General features: G+C 40.4%; 1 protein-coding gene across 4 annotated transcripts in view; it reads left to right on the forward strand.

The window, feature by feature from the left end:
• The window catches only part of rnf220a (ring finger protein 220a), a 159,173-nt gene extending 151,961 nt beyond the window's left edge, over positions 1-7,212 (forward strand). For 2 of the 4 annotated variants that reach the window (XM_025900149.1, XM_013264672.3), the window contains exons 13-15: positions 497-667; positions 1,097-1,171; positions 5,352-7,212. In XM_025900149.1, the coding sequence (XP_025755934.1) occupies positions 497-667; positions 1,097-1,171; positions 5,352-5,423 (318 nt within the window). In that variant the 3' untranslated portion in view covers positions 5,424-7,212. The remainder of the gene's footprint in view (positions 1-496; positions 668-1,096; positions 1,172-5,351) is intronic. The other 2 variants (XM_013264674.3, XM_005475910.4) reach the window with 1 other exon arrangement.
• The last annotated feature ends 15,978 nt before the right edge of the window (positions 7,213-23,190 follow it).

Below are 23,190 nucleotides of genomic sequence, written 5' to 3' on the forward strand. Positions count from 1 at the left end.
ATGTATATGTGTGTAGCAGATTGAGGCGACTGTTGTGATTTTGTAGTATATACATAAAACTTAACCCATTCTTCCATTAGCAATGTCAGTGAAGTGTCGGGATAAAAAAAGCCATTTATTTTACATTCATGCCTCAGTTGCACTTTCAGAGTGTAATTGTTTCTTCGCACTTGTAAAATCTAACCAATGAGATAAAACTCCTGAAGATCCGAGCTTTTCCAGTTGACTTAGCATTTTAGCCTAGTTGTCAGCTATCCAATCAGAGGTGGAAGAAGTTGTATTCAAAGCCTCACTTTTCTTACTTTCTGGCCGTCATTAGCACACACTGCGATGTTTGTGTGGGTTTGTGTTTGTCCGCACGCGTCTTCTGTTGCTCTTTGGTGTTTGTGTGTGCGCGATCAGTACAAGCCCGGCTCTGTGATTAGCTGCCACCTTTCGCCCCCAACCTCTCCTCTCCAACCCCCACCTCTCCCTCCTCCTCCTCCTCCTTCCGCAGAGGAAGCCTGCTATCCAGTCAGGCGCGGAGCTCAAGAACATAGGGGCCAATGAGGTCGGAGAGAGGCAGCCTAAGTCCCTCCCCCTCGGCCTGTATTGCCTGTACAGGGGCCTTGTGATTGGTGGCTACAGCAGCGGCATAAAGAGGCTCCTCCCACAGCCCTTACGGAGGGTAAGGCACTCCCTCCCTCCTTACCTCCTCCGCTCTCTTCCCACCCTCACCTCATTCCTCCCTCATCTCTCCATTCTTTTCCAGAGGGAAAGAAAAGGACGCCCAACAGGGCTCGTTCACGGCTTCCTCCCTCATCTCCCCCCTCCCTGCCCGTTTCCCTCTGTCTCTGCCCGTTGCCTGGCCGATGTCGTGTTTGTGCACGTGTGCGTGTACGTTTGTGACCCGCAGATTGCCGGTTCAATTTCCCATATGCTGCCTTGCTCAGTGGTTCTGTGGCTGCTGGCTGTCTTTCCGTGGTTAGTGGTTTGATGCTGTTTGTTGGTCAGGGATTGTGTAGCGTTACTTGTTTGTTGCTAGCTTAAGTGAGTGTCCTGTGAATCCGATGTAGTTTAAATTTTTCCTTTTTTTTTTGTTTTGTTTTGTTTTTAGGACTCCTACACGATGCCGCTCACCTCCATCCAGTGCTGGCACGTCCACTGTGAAGAATGCTGGCTCAGGACTCTGGTACGCTCAAACTCACACACTTCATCTCACTCACACACATGCACACACACTCAGTGCTGCGGGGCAAGTCCTCATGACATGCAGTTATTGCGGCCTCATTTCATAGTCAGTGAATTTTTCTCTGTATTCATGCCCCGTAGGGAGGAACTAAAATGGAATATTCCCCAAATGACCTGTTCTCTCTCAGCACGCGCAGTGCAGGCAGTGCAAACACTTGTAGCCTCAGTCAGGGAAAGGCTTAGATGGAATGGTCCCCAAAAGGCTTGTTAAAATGTTGGAATAAAGTGGTCAACTTCAGCCTCCACTGGCTTCTATGTACTGCCTTAGGTCTACACACACACACACACACACGCCCCTCCGCTGCGGTTTTGCTGGTTATTAGTTAGTCTAATATATTCAGTAGTGTGCAGTTAGCTGTTGCTAATGTGGTAAATGGAGCGCAAAAGAAAATAGTGTTCCTACAGCTGGAAGGGTAAACAGTGTACTCATTGGCTTTCTCTGATGTCTTTGCTCTTATTGCCTCTTTTCCCTCCACGAAATATCTGATGTTGTCAATGTTCTCATCTCACCTTGTTTCCCCTGTTGCCCTTTCCCCATGAAGCCTAATCCTACTCATCAACATACCCCCAGGTCCGTCCCACCTGGAAAAACGATCACAAATAAGCCGATCATTAGTGCCACATCATTGTATACAGTATTAGTTGCATCAGTGTCCTAGAAATGTATAGCCATGCACTCTTTGAATAATTGCAGGGTAATTACAAAACTAAATGCACTGACAATGGCCCTCCTGGTGCACTGCCCTCCTGGTGCACTGCCCTCCTGGTGCACTGCCCTCCTGGTGCACTGCCCTCCTGGTGCACTCGTTTGGGGCTTGTTTAGATGGAGAAAAAGAACCTTTGTGTTTTTATCAAAGTTGTTGCTTTTTCAAAAGCCTCTCCCAGCTTAAAACAAAATAAAATATTTTAAAAAATCAACGCAACAGAACATAAAAGATTGTTAACAGCCATTTTAAAATCCTCATCTTTAGTGGTGAATTCATTCAGTCCCAGCTTGACGGTAATTCAGCTTAATGTAAATTACTAATCATTCAGGACCTCCCAGAATGTATAGATGTGAAAACACAGAGCAGAAAGTTTGATTTTTAACTTCATTGAATGATGTAAAAACATTGATTGCTGGAATATTTTGACTTTGTTGGGGAAGATGTTAAACCTTAGCCAGTACACTATTTATACAATTTTGAAGAACTTCCTGAGTAACATCTGGGTTAGTGTGCAGACAGCCTTGCATCAGCAGTCCTAAGGTTCTAATCGAAGCTGTCTTCTCGAGTCTTTACGAGTCTAAAGCATCACGCTGGTGTTTTGAATGAAGAGAATCACCTTCAGCCTATAGATGCAGTTTCAAATCTCTAAAACTCTTCACACTTTGCTCAGTTTATCCTTTTTGGGCTTAGGCAGGCTGCTGATTGGTGGACCAGCTACCGCTCTCTGCATTAGATTCAGTGTGTTAAACCATGTGACATCATCTATGTCAAGGACTGAATGGAGCAGACTTTATTTTTCCAGGGATTATGATGAATGGGAATGGGCCAGTCTGATGACTATTTCAGCCTTGTATTCAGCTATACATTTTAAATTTGGTGTTTCTGAAATGGTTTGGTCCAGTAGAATAGCTAAATGATAGCAGATAAAAGCAGCATAAGCTAATGGTCCCAACCATTACCACCCTTATTCATGTTAATAATTGTCTGGAAAATGCTTTCAGTTTAAGGTGATTTAAGAAGACCTTCATTTGAGTACGAGCAGAAAGGCAGTCTGGGCCTGATTAATGAATTAGTTAGCCTGCTTTCTAATTCTTCTGTTATTAATTGCTCAAAAGAAAGCGCTCCATTGTTTCCATCTGCAGCGTACCTGTGTTTTCTGTGTAGGTGTGTGCACAGACGTGCATCCTGCCACTGCTGGTTTAATGTATGGGGAATTAAAGTCATAGCCTGGAGACAGCTATAAAACCGGGAGGGCCAAACTGATCAAAGTAAATGCCCGGGAATCTAGTTAACGTCAGCCCAGCCTCTTACCACTTTAATGAGCGAGGCAGCTGGAGCACAGCGTAGCAGGCACACACCCATGCATGCTCACTGCCCACAGTAAACAACAGAAAGCTTTGACGAGACTCCAAACAAACAGGAGAAGTGCTCCCTCAACAGGGTATCAATAAAATTGCTTAAATTACACTTAGTTAAATTTATGCTATTAAACAATGCTTTGATACGTGATTTATAAGAGGTATTTCTGAAGAAAATGTTCATTACTACTACTTCAAACGTTTTAAACCTTTCCAAACTCCTCTTCTTTCCATTTTTTCCCATACACCCCACATCCCATCCCATTCTTCACTCTGGACTTTTTTTTTTTTAGTAGTGTGGAGCAACATATCCTCTTAGCATGAGTATGTGACATCTGTCACTCTCAAATCACCCCCGTCTAGGCCCTTAATCGGTACACCTGCTTGAAAGAGTTTATTCAGGGGCTTACAGGAACTGAAGCCTATAAATCCTTGGGGGTCAGAGGTACATTTATACTGACCGATTAATGTTTCAAAAGTGCACAAAATACAAACGAGATCTTCAGATTGTGTTGGACTCATGTCAGATGTTACACCGCACGTTTGTGTGCCGTATGCTAAAGTCTTTCAGCACACGGTTTACAGACTGATTAAAGCACCAGATAGTTTAGTAAAAGGTGATGAGCAGTTTTGTTATGTCTAACAACAGCATTCAAAATGTCATTCACTGTTTCCCATACATCATCATACATTGTGGGCCACATGCAGCCCACTTTGATCTTAAACAGTCCATATCAGTGAAAGACATTTAAATAAACTAAGCTCTTAGATTCAAAGAAGTGTAGTTTCAACATTACAGCTCAGTTTTCCTATGTGATTCATGTCTAAAATTACAGGAAACGTTACAGATTTTTTTTGTTTTTTTTGCTGTGGACCCACTCTTTAAAACAAAAAGACATTGCTGTAGTAGACAGTTTCTGTCATTATATTAATTGTTTAACTGTTACTTAACTACTTTGGTGTAGTATGAATTATCAATGGGAAACACTATACTACAGTTAAAAGTTCAAAATCTGTGCACTCATTCACAGTTTTCAAAGCCTTCCGGTGGGGCAGATTAGAGTCTCCTGGTCCCTAGGCCTTATTTTTGACACCCCTGCTATACATGGACTTTACCTGAGCCCCTTTGCTTGAGAGAATGACACTTTCAGGAAGTGACTGAGTAGTAGACCATTCCCTTGACCTTACTTTGGAAGTAAAGTAGCTGTGAGTGTTGGGCCTTCAGTCTTATGTTTTAATCGTGCTTCTGTTGTGGTGGTTTCCTTAAAAAAGTTTATGTCCCATGTTCACATACTCCAGCTTCTCTGTCTTGGACACTGCAGCTGACATCAGGTGGAGAACTGATTCATGTGCAGCCATGCCAAGCTTATGAAGCTCGGCAGCAGAACAAGGAATAACATCACCAGCTGCGGTCCAAGACGCTGGAGTCGCTCAGTTATTTATTATCACAACACCAGCCAACCACCCCCATCATCTACAAGAAATAGAACCTAGATCTGTGGGAAACACAACGGGTGCATTTCATTTCTGATGTTAAGACTTTCCTCATAGCAATGACATCATATAATCCTTTCCTAGTTGACTCCAGCTGTGCCACTATTCTTCGTTTGTTTATGGTCTGTTTTTGGCTTCTTTTTCTTTTTTCTTGCATCATTAAGTGTAAACTCAGCACAGTGACTCTGTCAGAAAAGGATGCGCCTGCAGCCAGCAGTTGTTGGCCAGAGTTGGTGTGGGAAAGCAACAGGGATTTAGGACAGTGGTGAGACCACCCATTCAGAATCTTGTTATGCTGTCAGACCTGTGTTGCATATTATCGCCTGCTGCTTTACTGCAGATGGCAAACTATCAAAGCAGTGCAGAGGGAGAGGAAGAGGGCAGAAGGGGAGGCAAGATGTGCAGCAAACAGGTTTAGATTCACACAGGAGGAGGCAGTAAGAGCACTGGGTGAACTTCATGCTCGTAGCCCCAAATCAGCAGAGTGAGCACTTCATTGTTATGTCTGTTGGTACATTTTTCTGAGCTACCAAGCTAACTGTTGCTTGTCTGTCCATCACAGGGAAACAAGAAGCTGTGCCCACAGTGCAACACCATCACCTCACCCGGAGACCTGAGGCGTGTCTACTTGTAAAGAGCACAACCCCTGCCTTTGTTCCTTCCAGTCCATTCCTCCATCTTGGATTTGTCTCCTTCCCCGTCGATCATCTTTAGTTTTTCTCGCTCTGTCTCTCTCTGTCGCGCGGCCTGGGTCGGCAGCTGCCAAGCCTCCACGACAGCTGCGTTTGAGACTGTGCCAGTTCTTCCAGGAGGGCGGCTTGAACAAATGACTAAGCAAGCGCACTGTGACTAACTCTGACTATGGTCAGCTGTCTCCTGAGTAACCTGCGCAAAAAATAAAGGGGAGAAAAAAAAGGGCCCGGAGACCTGGAGTCCCCAATTGCCAGCAGTTGTTTCCGCGGCCTCAATGACACAAGAACCTCTATAACTGTCTATAAAATAGAGGGATCTTACACTGAAGGACTAAGTCAGTGGAAACGCCCACTAAGACCTTGTAGCTTCACACTGCTGGAGGTGAACCTGAGAGGAACTTCTTAATACAGGATCTAACTCCCCTCCTCCCTGCTAGCTCTTCGTCAGAACTTCAGTGGCTCTGGATGGCGGGCTTCACCCTGATGACTTGAGGGAAAGCTTCTTTTCTTATTTTTGTTCACTATCGAAGAGACAAACTGATAGCTTGATCCAGCTGTTGCTTAAGAAAAATATAAATATAAGAGCCTGTCCACTAAAACTGAGCTTTCAACCAAACTGAGAGGAGCCTCACAACCTTGAAAAGGAGTTTGACACTCGCCCTACTCGTTCTCTTCTTCTTCTTCTTCTTCTTCTTCTTCTTCTTCTCCTCCTCCTCCTCTTCACGAGCCCCGCCCTTCTCTCTTCCCCTCTTTTGTGGTGTTCTAGTGCAGTAAACCAAATTTTCTCCTCCCCCTTACAAGATGCAGTGCAAGCACATGTAATATAGTTCTATGTATGTTTACAATGTTGGGTGTAAATTACATAGACACACACACATACACACATGACCATCAGCAGATACACACAGAAATATATAATATCAAAATCCAGTTTTTTGGTTGGAAGGGGTTGGGGGGAAAAAATGGCTGGAATAAAAGAAGCCTTCTGTATTTTTTAAAAAAGAAGAGATCCTTTGAAAAATCTGTTGACGTTTTATTTGACTGTACAGGAATTTAAAAAAAATTGTAAGTAATAATAAACTACTCAAACTAGATGGTCAAGATTTAGGTGGTGTAATTTTTCTGCAGAGTACCTCAGAGAAAGGTAGATCTGATCTCGGTGTGCGGACAAATGTTGTGTTAGTTTTATTAAATGGAGAGATTCCCGTTGTCCAAGAGTTCCCGCAAACAAGCAGAACTGTGGAACTGCTGTTTAATTCACATATTGTCCAGCTGAGCTTTTTCTTTTTTAACCTCTTCTTCTGCTTCATGCTAATTGGAATAACACGCTGAGATCATATTCTAGACAGTCTTTTTTTGTTTGTTTGTTTGGTTTACCCCTACATGTCTCAAAAGAAGCTTTTTCCTCCCACATTGTTCTCATTCTGCTATGCTGCAAAAAAGGAAAAAAAAAGAAAACAACAACAACTTTAAAAAAAAAAAAAAAAAAAAAAGGTCCTTGAAATGGCAAATTCCCAATGGGCAGAAGTCTTTGGAAAAGAAGGATGGCCAATGCTGAACTGGCAGCCTCCAGGAACCCACAACCTCCCCCCTCCCTCAATGGCAGCAGCATCAGCAACTAAGGTGGTGGTGTGCTTTGTGTTTGTAAAGCTATGTATTCTGTGCCGTCTTTATTGTTGTAAGAAATAATGCAAAAAAAAACCCAAGAAAAAATAAAATTTCTCAAAATTCCACGACTGGTCCTTTTCATGCAGCCGGGGGTGGTGAAGTAAGACGTGTTTAAGAAATGTGTTCATTGTTCGTTCATTGGTTGTTCACTGGAAAAATAAATAAAAAATGGGACAGAGATGCCAGAGACCCATTGTGAATGTGTTTTGTAATAAGACCTTGTGTCTCATTGTCAGTCGTAGCTCTTAAGTGGATCATCGTCCACTATTAAAAAATGCAAAAGGCCCACAGCTTAAAAAGAGGAAAATGAAACAGCCCGAGTTGGTCGGGTCTGATATTTGAGGACACCTCTGCTGAAGAACCTTGATTTTGGCTTCTCCACTTTGGTTTAAATGTCTCAAACACGTTCTTATAGGATATACTGGACAGAAATAAAGAGGGTTGTGATGCTACGCTGTTCCATTCACAGTGAACTTGCTGATTTAAAAGACGTCCCAAAGATGGAAAAACTGCACAAGAGAGTCAGAATGAATTTGTGTGTTGTAGATTCTTGGAAATGGTATGTCTTTCCCATTTGTAAGCTACATTTTGAATTTAATTAAATACTTGTAAATGTCAGTTTCCCCAACATGGCTTTCTTTGTTTTGTTTTTTCATCTTCCTCACTGGAGCTTGTGGGCGTGCCTAGGAAATAAGTCAAGGTTTTTGTTTTGACAGTCTTTTTGAGCAAATGATGCAACTCTGCAGAGTAACCTGAAATGTCAGACCAACCTCATGTATCTCCTGAGGTCATAGTTTCCAACTTGTTTTGGGAACATTCCCTAACCCTAACCCAGCATCACGCAGCTGCAGCACATTTATCAGTTGCACATCTTTGATATCAATCTCCAGTTCCTCCACATTCCAAAGGTGCTCTATTGGATTGGTATCTGGTGATGGTGGAGCCCATTTGAGTACAGAGAACTCATTGTCCTGTTCAAGAAACCAAATTTAAACGACTTTATTACATGGCGTGTTATCTTTCTGCAAGCGGCCATCAGAAGGGTCTACTGTGGTCATAAAGGGATGGACATGGTCACCAACAATGCTAAGGTAGGCTGTGGCACTTAAGCAATGCTCAGTTGGTACCAATGAACCCAAAATGTGCCAAGAAAATATTCGGACACCATGACACTACCACCACTACCAGCCTCAACTATTTTTTATCCTGTCTCCCTCCCCTCATCCCCAACCGGTCGCACACATGGCTGCCCCACCCTGAGCCTGGTTCTGCCACAGCTTTCTTCCTGGTAAAAGGAAGTTTTGCCTTGCTTGCTGATTTGGTTATCTCTATTATTATTGTAAGGTCTTTACATTGAGCTGACTTTGTTGTGTTCTGGCATCATCATGTACATAAAATTAAATTGAATAAAATAGGATGGATCAATACTTTCATGTTGTTTATACCAAATTCTGACTCTACTACTTGAACGGTGGAGCGGAAATTGAAACTAATCAGATCACCTAATGTTTTTCTAGCCTTCTATTTCCTGTTCTTAGCTGACAGGAGTGGCGTCCAGTGCGGTCTTCTGCTGGTGCAGCCCATCTGCTTCAATGCTCGATGTATTATGCAATCAGAGGTGCTCTTCTGCATACCTTAGTTGTTACTTGAATCGTTTTTCTTCACCATTCTTACGCTTGGTTTGAATTTTAGCAGGTGTTTTGGCTATATCTATGTGCCTAAATGTATTAAGTCGCTACCTTGTGATTGGGCACTAAGATATTTACATTAGCTGTGCAGATGTATTTAACAAAGTGGTCACTGAGTGCAGTCATCCAACAATGTCAAATTCAGTTTACAGAATTTTAAGCAAACTTGCCCATTTCTGACATCCAGTAGAGCCAGGATGTTCTGACACTCTGGAACTAGAACAATCTGGAATGGGATTGTGGTACCTTCAATTAAAAAGAGATTAAATCCGATTAGCAGTATAATGCATGATTCCGTTGAGTAGGTTAATTTTTCATGTTGCGGCCTGGCTTTGCTTCCTGCTGACATAGTTGGCCATTATTAAGAAAATAATGTCCTCTCACAGTGCTGCATACACCCATAACACATCTTTTTTTCATTTCCTCATTGCTGTGATGCCTTCCTGATTCAGATGTCAATGCAGATGCGGTTGTGTGTTTAACGTAAAAGTAATTTCAGTTGCAAGTTTCACCAAAAACATTAATGACAAGCTGTTTATAGGAAGATTTACATTTTTTAATTAGTTAATACTAGCTTTGTTTTTTAGCCAACCAAAAGCCCAGAAAATAGAAAGGAAAAATATTGCTTTGCTGGCATGTTGCATACAGATGAAAAATATGGTGTGGCAAAGGCAGAGATTTTTGAACTCGTTGTTCGTATTACAGTGCAAGTCTAGCTTAATTCTTTGACTTTGAAGGAGTTGAAAAGCCCAGAGCCATGCTATGCTATATTTCTGCTTTTTACTTTGAGTAAATTTGCAAGAATTTAAAGCAATCCATTTTCACTAAGTCATTATGGGGTATTGTTTTTCAAACTTTGAGGTGAAGCAGGAATTTAACCTATTTTGGAATAAGGCTGTAACATGACAAAATGTGAAACAAGTGAATACTGTGTGGATGCACTCATCTTGTTAGACTGAGCTTAGCATTTTGGCCATTTGCCTTGTCGGTATTTTGAATCCAGATGTGGACATTCCTGCTCACGTGATAGCGAACTGTCAATCACAAAGAGGACCATCCTAAAGCATACCTTTCTAGACTCACTGTAATTCACAATGAAGACTTGAAACGAGAGTCTTAGACCATAAACCCACCAGGAAGGTGTTTACTGAGGTCATGGTCTTTCTCTGACACACACCCTGTTGCCACAATCTTTTACACCACATGCATTAAATCTCTATATTACTATTTACTCGCCAGTTATCTGTATATGTTTGACTAATGTTTGATTTTAAAACACTAAGCAAAGCCCGAGACATAACTTCCCTGTGTCACTGTGACATCGTGTAACTCTGATAAGCACTACTGTTTGCTAATGTAAGGTTGCAGTGATGAGGACTGGCTATTTTTTTCTGGTAAAAGAGAACAGGAAAACAGCATTGCCATCTAGAGGTCTTTAACAAACAGTCTCTCAATAAAACTTCACATAATCTCAACAGCTATAAGCAGATTGCCAGATGGGTCCGCGTGCTTTGGGAAAATGTGTTTCTGTGTGTGTGCCTGCATACCCTTATTAAACAGTGCTACAAAAACCAACCTTACCAAACATCAGAGCTTATTCAGCAGTCGCCTGTAACATTAATTAGCTAAAATTACAACAGCATGGTCTCTATTAAAGCCCTTTGGTGCTCAGATCTTTGTCCAAGCCTTAACAAAAGCAGTATTTGCGTTCTCTTACCCTGACCAAGGTGAGGCCTTATTAGACACATCCCCGAGCCCTGCCCAGTAAGCGCCTCTGTAAATGTTGTCAGATGTTAATAGAGTTGTAATGTATGAGCGGCAATCACAGCAGGATATAAGCGTTGTAAAATATTATGTTAAAATGCTCAACTTCAGCGACTCTTAATGCAATTAAAATCAGGAGTGTAACTGTATCCTCTAGGTTTCAGCTACACTAACCCGAATCACAGTGCCAGACTTGTTTTGAACATATTTGTGGTATTTTATTGGGATTATCTGACAGATAATATGGAGTCCTGTGTGGTAAAGTCCATACAAGAAGTCTGTGCTTTAGTTTCTGCATGCTGACTGAGATTTCTAGTTTTAGTTCATAACATTTCACCTCTTCTAGTAATTTCTACCTCTAAAAACCCTCAGTAACTGCAGCAAAATACACTGGTGATGTCACTGTGGCTATCTCCATCTTTTATATACAGTATATGTCAGAAAATGATGGTGAGCACCACATTTTTGCTTTAATTTGACTTTCTAAGATTAAGACTATTTAGCCATCAAACTAACCCAGAGCCCATTGAGTTAGACTACTATATACTAGACTCAGATAAATTGTTCAAAAATGTGTTTTTGTGGTGAAATAAGTGCTACAACTCAAACAGATCAGTCATATTTAAAAAAACGAAAACAAACAGTATATACAGAAAATAAAGTTTTCCAGATTAGTAGTCAGAAATGATGAAACAGGTGGAGCGTGTTGGGTGGCGCCTGCTGTTTTGTTTGCTACTTAAGTGTATGTTTTAAGATGACAGTGTCTTTAGAGCTGTCAAAGGCCTTGGGACGTAAAGTGCCCTTAAGTGTCCCCAAGGAATCTAATAATTTAATTTGAAAAGAATTATTAGAATGCAAGGTAAGTGGCTTAGTTTCCAAATAAATAAGTAAAAGTAAGTAAAATTTTATTTATATAGCACCTTTCAAGATAAAAATCACAAAGTGCTTCACACAAGCTAAAACATAAAAATAAAAACGAGTTTTTAGCTGTCGCTGAAGCGACCACTGAGTCCACAGATCTCAGGCTCAAAGGGAGAGAGTTCCAAAGTCTAGGGGCCACAGTCGCCTTTTGTTTTCAGCCTCGTGTGTTGTACAACCAGCAAGCAATAACTGTGTATTTGTCCAGGACTGCACTTTAACTCATAGGACATGACAGGAAAAAGAGCATTTACTGACCCTTACTGTAAGCATACTAGAGCCAAACTACAGCCTTTGACTCATTTACTAAAGCGATGAATCCACAATGGAGTTGTTAACTGTGACAAGAACAAATTAGAAATGTAAGCTTTGGGGTTGCTTCACCGCCTTAGGAACTGGAAAATTTGTTGTCATTGAATCAATTTTGAATTCTGTATCATACTAAAGAGTGTTTACAGATAATCTGAGCTCATCTGTTTGAAATCTGAATCAAAAGTTGACCTTTCAAGAAGATAATGATCCTAACAACTAGAGATGGACCGATCCGATATTACGTATCGGTATCGGTCTGATACTGACGTAAATTACTGGATCGGATATCGACGAAAAATAAAAAATGTAATCGATCCATTAAATATTAAAAAAGCACCTCACAAAACTTGCAACACGGCGTAACTCGGCTCATAACCGTAGCACTTTGCAGCAGTGTGCATCACGTGATAGAGCGGCTGCCTGTATTTGTAGCCTCGCTACCAAACCAGCATTTCATCTCCGAGGAAGTTATCCCAGAGAGAAGTAAAGCAAGTGTGTAAGTTCATCTCTGAATGTTTGTAAAGCATTCCCACGTTAAGCTTAACAACCGATATATGGAGCGACTGTCTCTTCTCTCTCCCTCACCTTCCTGCCGCTACTTCATGAAACTTATTAATGATCAGCTGATCGGCTTTTCTGTCGCGAGTCCGTCTCTCTTCTTTGTTTTTGGCCCACTTTGCACCAGAAAGAGGAAACCAGCGGCTGAACAACAGCAGCACGTTTAAGCTTGATAAGCTGTTGTTAGAATGTATTTAATATTACTTTCTACACCAGGATCCTTTTCTACGTAGCTGACGGCTGGTAACTGTGCAGGGGCGGATCTAGCAAAGTTTAGCCAGGGGGGCCGATAGGGCATGAACAGGGAAAAGGGGGCACAAAGACATACTTTTCTTTCTTATTCTCATTTAAAATGTCTAGCTTTTAATAAATAATTATCCGAATCTTACACCCAAAGTTTTAATCTGATGTAAAATGTGTAGAAGTCCATTACTGTGTATAGTAACTGTTAAGTCTAATATACCCTAGTAAGCTATAGTACTTTTTCCTTTGGGAAGGTACCATCTGTGCAGTTTGCAATTCTGTTGAAGAAAGATGTTGAATCTATTTAATTATTCTTGAAAAATAATTTAATTCTGTGCATTTTTTTTTCACACTGCATCAAATAAAAGTTGATTACGTCGATTAACCATCATGAGGTGGAGGTGGGAGTTTGCAACCCTATTTGTTAGTTTGCTTAATATTTCTGCTAAGTACTCTTTAAAATACCAGAATAGGAAGGATGGAGTAGGTTTAAGTTTATTAGATTGATCAGTGTTGCTGAACTATGAAATATTTTGGGCGAGGTGTATTTTTTGCATACAGGTATAACAGAATAGCTTTAGTGTTGTTGTTTATTTAAACTTGAGTATGAACTTATACAAAATGCAGCAATATATTAAAAAACAGTTTTATTGATTCAAAAACACACTATATCGGATTCATATCGGTATCGGCAGATATCCAAATTTATGATATCGGTATCGGTATCGGACATAAAAAAGTGGTATCGTGCCATCTCTACTAACAACCAAGGACTGGCTTAGAAAGAAGAAATAAAGGCACATGGAGTGGCTTATAAAGACGGCCACATTTCAGTGAGGTTAAACTGTTGCGGGAGGATCATTCTGTTATTCTACACAGCATCTTATGAACTGAACTGTATTGTAGCTACTTTGGTAAAATCTGGTAATACATCAAAACAAGACCAAAAATGTCGTTTGTTAAACTGTTGCCTGTATTGAATCTATAAAAATGTCTCTTGGAGGTGTGACTGTGTGTATCCTGTGCAGGTACAGAATATTGACATTTTATAAACACACATGCTCAGATTTGATCAATGAGACCTCTAACAGTACACTCTATGCAGTCTCTTCTGCCCTGCACCCATACATCACATGTGCACAGTGAAAATCCAAACACACACACACCCACACACACACACACACACACACACACACACACACATACAGTGTTTAATGCAAACTATATATTGATTGAATGACTAACTTACTCTGTGTGAGTGAAGAGAATGCTGCTGGTCACTTGACCTAGACTGTCTGTGTGTGTGTGTGCGCGTGTGTGTGTTTAGGTCCAGGTAGGGTGCCAGAGGTAGCAGGATCTATCCAAAAGGCGCCTGCTGGAAGAGGCAGGAAATTGAACGAGTTGACAGAAGAACCCCCTCAGGGCTGGTTTACAGTCATTAGAGCCATTTACCAAATCAGCCAGCCCCACCCAAAGCCAAGCTCTGTTCCCATGGTTTGTATGTCCTTTTCTTGTTTTGCTGTACAGTATAACTGAGCTGTGACCAAATTTGATAATACTTTATAATATAGCCTGTGACTAAGGGTGTAAGTCACTCTGTAAATCAATGGAATTTAATACTTATTTCCATACTTTACTTGAAATTAAAATTAAATTATATCTACATACAAATACTTGAAGGTACGTGCACTACAATAAAGGGGATAACAAGTCAGGTTTTTACAGGAAACAAAGAATGAATTGCACTGTAAGGAAAATTTGTAAGTAAGAGTAAGTAGAGCGTAACTAATTTTAAGTACTTTAATTTCCTTCTGATTTTATGGAAAAAATACCCAGAAATTAGGCACGGTTAAGCCACTTCATAAGGATTGCTCAAGCACCCTCAAATTTAACCAGAGCGCCCCTAAAAGTACCTGTATTAATAGTACTAATAATAAAGCATTTTAGTGTTATTTTCTGACATTGGCTAAATTGTCTGCTGACAGCAGTACAGGATAGAATGAAAACAGGTTTTATGTCCAGTATTGTTGATGTCATGATGTTACAGTGCACTCACAGCAGCATGGCTTGTTATTAATAGCCTTAATAGGACTTTGGTTGCTGTAGCATTTCATGACATGCAGATTTAAAACACACTTTGACTGAAATATAGCAAAAATTCAAAGTGTTCTGATAATGTGGGCACGTTGCTGTGACTTATAGAGTGTGTGTTTACTTTCATCGTTCTTTTAACCTTTAGCTAACATAGCTCAAATCACTAGAGATTATTAATATTAACCTTCTGATCCACTAGTCTGCTGGTATATCAGGAGTTGCCTGCTGTACTTTATTATTTTATTTGTTACAAATTTCTATTCCCAGAAATTCAGTTTCAGTTTGTTTCCAGTGCAGCTCCAGATCCAGGTGACAGCAAGTCAAAAGGATGTTACCTGTCAGTGTCCCCATTCACCCCCCCCATTCCTAAAATCGGTCTATGTATATTTGGTGAACTGCCTCCATGTGTTTAAGGGAATTAAATAGTTATTTATGCATGTTTCTCATTTTATCTGCTTAGTATGCCCCAAATATTTATTTCATTTCTTATGTCTTTGGACTTTGATAGCTAAAGGCTCCACACTAAAGCTGGTGGGATAAATTTTTGTTTATTCACTCTGAATTATTCTTAGAAAATACAATGGGTCATCCAACCAATTAGGTTGCTTTTGAAGGTAACATAGTAATGTGCATCCAATTGAATTGAGGTTTTCAAAAGGTGAACAGGGATGATTGCATTTGCAAACAGCATGTTCCCATAAAATTAATCACAAGGCATGCATGACATTATGATTGGGAGCTGAGCCCCCCCTTAAAAGTTTGAGCCTAGGATCGCCCCTGGATGTACCTGTTGTGTGTTCAAATGTAACATCAACGTGTCCTGACCTCGTGACCTAGTCTGATGCTGAGACATGACATAAATTTGAAAGCTGTAATTTGCAAACTGTAATTTTACATGCAAAAGCAAATGCAACAGCCTGAGTCCAACCTGGCATGCTGCGTGTCTGCTCGTTCTCCTTCTTTCCTTTCTACACTGCACTGCTAAACTGAGAAATAAAGGCAAAAAGAGCCAAAAAAAAACTGCAAAAAAGAAAATATTTATAAGCAATTAGAGAGTATCAGAGATTACATTCATCTGCATTAAAATCAGCTCCACCATTTCCTAACACTAGCAAAGACCTTAAATTGCCATGCATAAATGACTACAGTTCCAAATATAATATGCAAAAGAAAACTGCTCTAGAAATTAGACCACTTTTATCCTCGATAAAATATGAGAGAACATATTACTTATTTTAGTTTTTAAATCAAATGAATACTTGTGAATCTGAAGGTTGCCTGCAGTAAGCATGGGATAGTACCGGGAGCAGTAAGTGTACCACTTCACTTATACACACGGGCATTTAGAGGTCTAAATAACATCATGATGATAAGTGCTTTATCATGGTTAGAGATTCTCAAGTATCAGGCATCTAAGTAATACTCCACTCTCACTGTTCCCTTGCTGTGATTCTTCGTTTTTCCACAGGGAGGCAGCGTTTGATAGCAAAAGCTGTCATGCCTTACTGAAGGATTTTTTTTTTAATTCTTTTTTTGCCACTGTGTAACTAGTAAAGCTTGAGTGTGGAGCACTGATTATTTGATAAACTAAATAAATAAAAATGCAGAAAAGTGAAAGTGCATATATGAAACATAATTCTGAGCCAGGAATTCAAGGGTGGGATTAGCAATAAAAACAATCTTTGAATTTTTGCAAATATATGGAACAGTGACATGTATGTATACATAGATAGCAATGCCAGCAGATACTAAGGAAAAAGAACAGATCAAGCTGAAAGAAAAGCTGAGGTGCGAGGTCATCTCATCTGTTTCATCTGCTTCTCCACTCCACCTTTCATCTTGGTCAGCCCCCAAGGGGAGAACACTGGTGCTCTGTGTGTGTGTGTGTGTGTGTGTGTGTGTGTGTGTGTGTGTGTGTGTGTGTGTGTGTGTGAGGCAAAGAGGGGGGTGTTTGAGGGTCTTGCCAGAAGATCCCCATATCTTGAAAGGGGGAGATGACAACATGAGATAATGGTGAACAGGAGTGAGTGAAACGTGTGTGTATATAAGTGCGTGTGTGTGCATGTGTGTGTGTGTGTGTGTGTGTGTGTGTGTGAGAGAGAGAGATGTGACACTCATTTCCTCCCCAACCCCCCCCCATTCCTAAAACCTCTGATATTCTAGCTGCGCTGCCTTTTATGTTACTTTTATCATGTGACAGATGGTGTCACTACAGGAAACGTTGTGGGCTCATCACATTCAGCTGGTGTTCGCTCTTCATAGAAATTTACACAGAATGCGTTATCGTGTTACAAATGTGACTGTGAGATCCATTCTCTGAAAAGTTTTTAAAAAAATGATTGAAACTGTCTCGAAAAGCTGTGGCTTTACTTCCTTTTCAGCAGTCATTTTTGGACCAACTACAGCAGCAGTCTTTGACAGGACAAACACGGTGCTCCATAAAGACCCTCCGGTAGCTACTTTCAGCTGCTCCTTCAATGCAAGAGTGGGTAGCATGTGCTTTTGAGTTAGCAGAGTTTTACCCCAGGTGCCCTTCCTGACACAACTCCAAAGGGGATTAGCGTCACCGCCTGGAACTGAACTAGCAACCTTTTGCTTGGCACCAATAAAGCCCTTCTAGTGATTGCTGGAAAGGAAGAAAAAGAAAAAGGAACCTGTGCCAGGAGGGCTTAGGTGGAGGTCATCTGGAGGAGGGAGAGATGGTGAGAATGGTTAAGGAAACAGCGTCAGGAGTCTGATGAACACGGGTGGCTTGTGTTGCTTAAAGGCTCGTCCCTTTTTATCTGTGCTGGAACTCAGAGCCCTAGCGACACTCATCAGAGCAAATCAACTTGTGTGGTTTGGTTTCCTGGTGATGTGTAAAAAACAAATATTGACTTCACATGTTACATTTGGCATCATACTATTTCAGGTCAGGTTAGGGACACACACTATATTAAATGGATAATTTATGTAACAACCACAGACTGTATATAAAAGATGGGCATAGCCACCGTCACTTCACCTACTGATTTCTGGACATTAGCCTACGTTAGCCTGTTTGGTTCCTGGAAAGTCATCAAGCAGCACACATGAACTTCATTTTGTAAAAGACACTAAACTGGGCCATCTATACATTACTCCTACAGGAGCTGCTCTGCCATGGAGTGCTGATGTTACTGTGTCAGCAAAGTGTTGGCAAGTTTTTCTGTGGTTCTAGGCCTTCCTGAATCCATGCACAATGCATCAAGTTGTAGGCTCTCTTGTACTCAGTCCAGGCAGTGCAAAGGTTGGTAAGTCTGGTCTTGCAGTGTCGAGTGACTGCTCTGTCTTCCAGGTGCTGGTGTTTTGACCCTCTGATGTATCTGCCAAATCCTTTCTGGGCCTCAGACATGTGCCTGGTCATCTTAGCCGCCATGATGCCTAACAGCAGCTTCCACGTTGTGCTGAGGCAGGTTATTGGCCAGTAGTTGAATGGGACCATTCTCTTCTGGGGATCCTTGGGGATCCGCACTGTACAGCCTTCGGTTAGCCTTTCAGGGTGTGTCTTAACACCTGACGTGGACTTGGTTCATCCAGACAACATCCCCACCAGTATGGTTTCACTTAAGTTCCTCTCACTCATATTCCAGTTGGGTAGTTGGGCTTATGAGGACCCTTGTTCCAAGACTAGTAGTGTTACCACTACGCTATCCTGCTGCTGTAAATATTTTTGTTACAAAAGTAAAAATGTAAAATTTTAATTTCAAATCAAAAAATATTTTGACCAAAATGACAAAATTTTACACAGCTTGTTGCATGTGGTATATGCAAACAGAGCTCACATCCTTCATCTGTGTAAGATGAACCAACTGAAGCATGATCTGTGTTTACTGAATGATCCACAAGCAGCTCCCAACCGTACAGTGTGAAAAGAAGACAACTGTTGACATATTAGGTGGGGCGACAGTTTCAGCTGGGCTGTTCCCATTGCATGACTATAAACTATCAAAATAATAAAAAGACGAAAACACGTTTAAAATGTACAAATCTTCTAACTGATAAAGAAAGGGAACGATTTAAGTATTTGATTGGTGCACTGGTCACATTTTACAGCTCGCTGTAACTTCTTTTTATGATCTCTCATGCTTTGCAATGCAAACAGCTGCCATCTTAAAGTTGATCAAAAGGATTTGAGCTTAGCACATTAGATAACAACAAGCTTGCTTGCTGGAGCAACTAATCCCCTTAAAGCATCCCTGTAAGATAATGATAGGTTTTTGTTTGCATGGAGCTGTACGTAATCACTAAAGCTCTCAAATAAAGATCAACAAAAGGTGATAGACAATACACACACACACACACACACACACACACTTCTTCTAGTTGTATCTCAGTTTAAGGATTTATCACACGAGTCTTTTGAGACTAAAAGATGTGAGCAGTTCTTCTTTCATGGGAATGAAATAAATGCAGTCAGAATGAAACTGAGTCTACAGCCTTTGGGAATCACCAAGTGTATCTAATTTGAAAAATGTTGGCACAAGTAGAAAAAATGGTTGACTGTTATGTTTTGTTTTTTGGACTTACACAAGAAGAGATTGTTGTCAGTGTTTTCCACTCTGTGGAATTCCACTGAACTGTCCTTTTATTGTGTTTGCTGCGGGGCTTATGTTGCTCTGCATTTCTCTTTGAAAGGTGTTGGATTCCAGTCAGGCAACGTGCTCGGCCAGGTCACAGGTCTCGCTGTTTTCTTCTTCAGAAACTCTTGTCTGATTGTGACTGTGAGCGTCATCTTATCAGTCGGTGTTATGATGTATCCACATGTGTTTATGAGGCTGGGATGTCATGACTGTGTGTCAAGAGTTCCTATAGTTGGGTTGTGTTATTGTATATTATTAATTTGGTGAAGTTCTTAAATATTACCCCTGACAATGTCAACAATATTATGATTAAGAAAACCTTAAAACTCAAAACAGAAATGAATGCAAACTCACATATTTAACAATAAACGCTGAACCAAAAGGAGCACAGATGCGCCAAACAAAACTAAAGTGAGTTAAAAACAAAAATTTTTAAAATTTTAAAAAACAAAAAAACCAATACCTCTGCATCACACTCCAACGCCGTCTTCACCGTCAGGAAGTCATGGCCAGGTTCACTGGAAACATGCTGGATCCAGTCTACTGTAAACAAATTATTTCAGGCTGACTAAACCCAAAAAAAATGTGTTCTTAGTATTCGATGAGTATATCGTCGGGCTTCTACGCCGATCGATGTAATCTCTTTTGTTTCCCTGATTTTCTAGTTCGGGGTCTGAATATTCAATAGTATTTTTTTCCATTAAAGCTTGTGTTTGATTCTTCACAAGTGCAAATACATGCCAACTTCAACAAAATGATATTGCCCATGCTGCTCTTTTACATTTTAATTAATGAGAGCATTATTAAAAATACTAGTTTCAATATCTCAGTATTTTGATCAGCAAACAGATCAGCAAACAGATTTGTGATTTGTGGATTTGTTTGGCAGTGAAACATTAGGAACGGAGAAGATATAACAAGCATATTATTAAATGAGAATTAATAAAATCTCAAAAAATCTTAGAAAACAATCGTATAGAAACTGTGAAGGAAATATTGCAAATACATTTGTTACATTTACCATCTGGAACATTTTCTTCTACCATTTGCGTGAGTCTCTCCGGCAAAGCAACAGCTCCAGTGGGTGTCCCGATTATTTAGTCGATTTTGTTTGTTTCCATTGCATTTGGGCTGTTTGTTGTACAACTGAGTAGTTAATCTGTTGAAAACTGGAGCCATTTGCTTTAACAGTCACATCTGTGAGCTGCTGTTCATTCTTTTGAAAGAATGAGGATGTCATAAACTGTGATCCTGGATATCTGTTAGTGTTCAGTTGGTGCTTGTGAATGAAGCATTAGTGTTTGTTTTAGCCTGCTGTGGATCCTCTTACTGAGTTCCCTGTAGGTTATCCTTCAGTAATCAGACCCTAACCCTTCTAACTGACAGAAACTAAGCTACATCCTAAATCCATTATTAAGATGTCAGTTTGTCAAAGGGGAAGAGTTCAGTTTGGCTGCTGCAAAGATATTTATAAGCAAATGAGTAAACTCTGCGTTCATACTCAAGCAAACAGTGGAACAGTGGTTGGTTAGTGAAGGTTTAATAACCACAGTTAGTCCTGCTGTTACAGTATATGTACACAAGCGTGTGCACACACCCACTGACAAGGACCCCACCACACTGTTTAAGCAGGTTAGTCCTCCAAGTAGATTGTAAGAAACACTTTTAATGTTTTTGGATGGGATTTAATAAGAAATGAGATTTAAACTAATCAGGATTTGTGTTAGGAAATTGAAGTTTTTGGATTAACTGGCCATTGTTAGCTCCTTCTCAAAGTACTGCTTAGGAGTCTCTCGTTCATCTTGGAATTCTCTGACTTCCAGTTTATATTGCCAGCAAACAAGGAACAAGCAAACATTTCCAGCTGCAATCTAACTTCATGGTACACCTCACACACAGCATTTCCTCATCACCATCTTGCTAACCAGCTTCTAGCAGTGTCAAGGAGTATCCTCTTTGGACGAGTAGCAAACTGCAGAGCAGCGTGCGAGTGTGAGTCACTCAAGCTGAGTGCAATTTTATAAAATTGTGCTGGATAATAATAATAATAATAATAATAATAATACTAATAATGAGTATAAATACTATATACTGAATGGATGGAAAGATAGAGACTTCATGCACATCTTGGTGATGCATTGATTTTACATAGTACCTGCTCTGAGGAGTACTGCAACCTTAACACTTAAAACTGTAATGTATATTACACACTTCAGTAATAAACATGCATAAACATAAGTATCATGCACAGTCACAGTGAACTCACTGAAAGACGTTAGTGCAAAAACCCTCACAAACCTTTCAGTGATTACAATTTGAAGCTAATGCACAAGTTGAAAAGCTCCTGCAGTGATCCTTCATTTTAATGACAATTTGCATTTTATGACTGATTAAGCCGATGATTGTATGCACAGTGGAATATTTCGTGCAGGGCTGATGGCTCGCTGTGATGCAGAGCAAACTGCAGGTAACTGACTGGTAACACGTGAATAATGAAAAGCGTAGACACACTGATGGATCATATTTCAGTGTATCAGAATCCTTTGGGTTTCTTTTCCTTTGAATGTTGTGTCCCTTTTCTGTTACTAAAGGTCTGTGTCCTCATTATTACAGTGTTTTTATTCATTTATTTATTTTTGAATACTAGAGGTAGTGATTAATGAAACTTTTGGTAAAGCAGACTTTTCATCAAAGCATAATAAATGAAAATGTTTTACAGACAAAATAAGACACAAAGACACTTTTGGAAATGTACCTCGTCCAAACATGAGTAAACACTAAAGCAAGCCTCAACAAATATACAGCGGTTGTGGTTTGGCCCGCTTTTGGTCACATTACGTACTCAGTGAGCACAAACACTTCATGCAGTCTGCTATAGCTAGAACAGGGACAGCAAAAAAACAATGGAAATATTATTTGGAGTGAAAACCACAAAAGAAAATAAACAGAAAAGAGTACAAGGAAGTGTTAACATGTGTGTTTGTGTGTGTGGTGGGGAGGTGTCATTCCCATAGAGGGGGGGATGAGATGACATGAGGAATGAATGAGAACAGTCTGTCTATACGAGCTGTGTTGCTGAGTAGATGAGAACCATTGTTGCCTGAGGCTGCACCTGACAGGCTGGCTGGCTGCCTACCTACACATCACTCACTGTACTCACCTGTTCTAATACACCCGGAACTGAAGGCGAGACGCGTAGTTATAGGCTGGTGTCTGAAGTGACTGAACACTTTGTACTGCTTCATCAACTTGTTCCAAACTCTTCCCTTTAATTCACTCTGTAAGCCACAGTTCAGTGTTTGTTTCTATTGGTCTAATATCATGACTAGTATAAATGTAGTTCATGGGTTTTGCTGAACAGTAGAATGGACTGACTGGAAAAAAGGAACATGGCGAATGAAAAAAAATCCACTTTAATTTGTTTTTAAAATATATAAGCGATCCGCTTATGGTTGTTAATGGTTTATAAATTCAAGACAATTATTTTCCAAGGAGCACACTGACAAGATACAATGTGCACAATGTGTGCAAGTGTGGCTCTGGGCCAGCGCATGATGGAGAGCATTATGTTATTACAACCATATATCTTGGAAAATCCCCACCTAGAAAACTTCCTGTATCCAGATCATCACCATGGTGATGATAAAATAAACCCTGAACTTTCAGTGTTTTAAGTTTTATATTTATCTCTTTGGCAAATGCCATGAAAAAAACAGTGAGCGCTTCCTTATACAGCAGGGGTGTCAAACATAAAGCCCAGGGGCCAGATTTGGTCCAATCTGGCCCTCTGGATGGTTTTGGATAATGTAAAGGCACTCATACATTTTGGACTTTAACAGTATTTTCATATGTTTTATAGCTCA

This window comes from Oreochromis niloticus, linkage group LG18 (genome assembly GCF_001858045.2).
Source record: "Oreochromis niloticus isolate F11D_XX linkage group LG18, O_niloticus_UMD_NMBU, whole genome shotgun sequence".
Lineage (NCBI taxonomy): Eukaryota > Metazoa > Chordata > Actinopteri > Cichliformes > Cichlidae > Oreochromis > Oreochromis niloticus.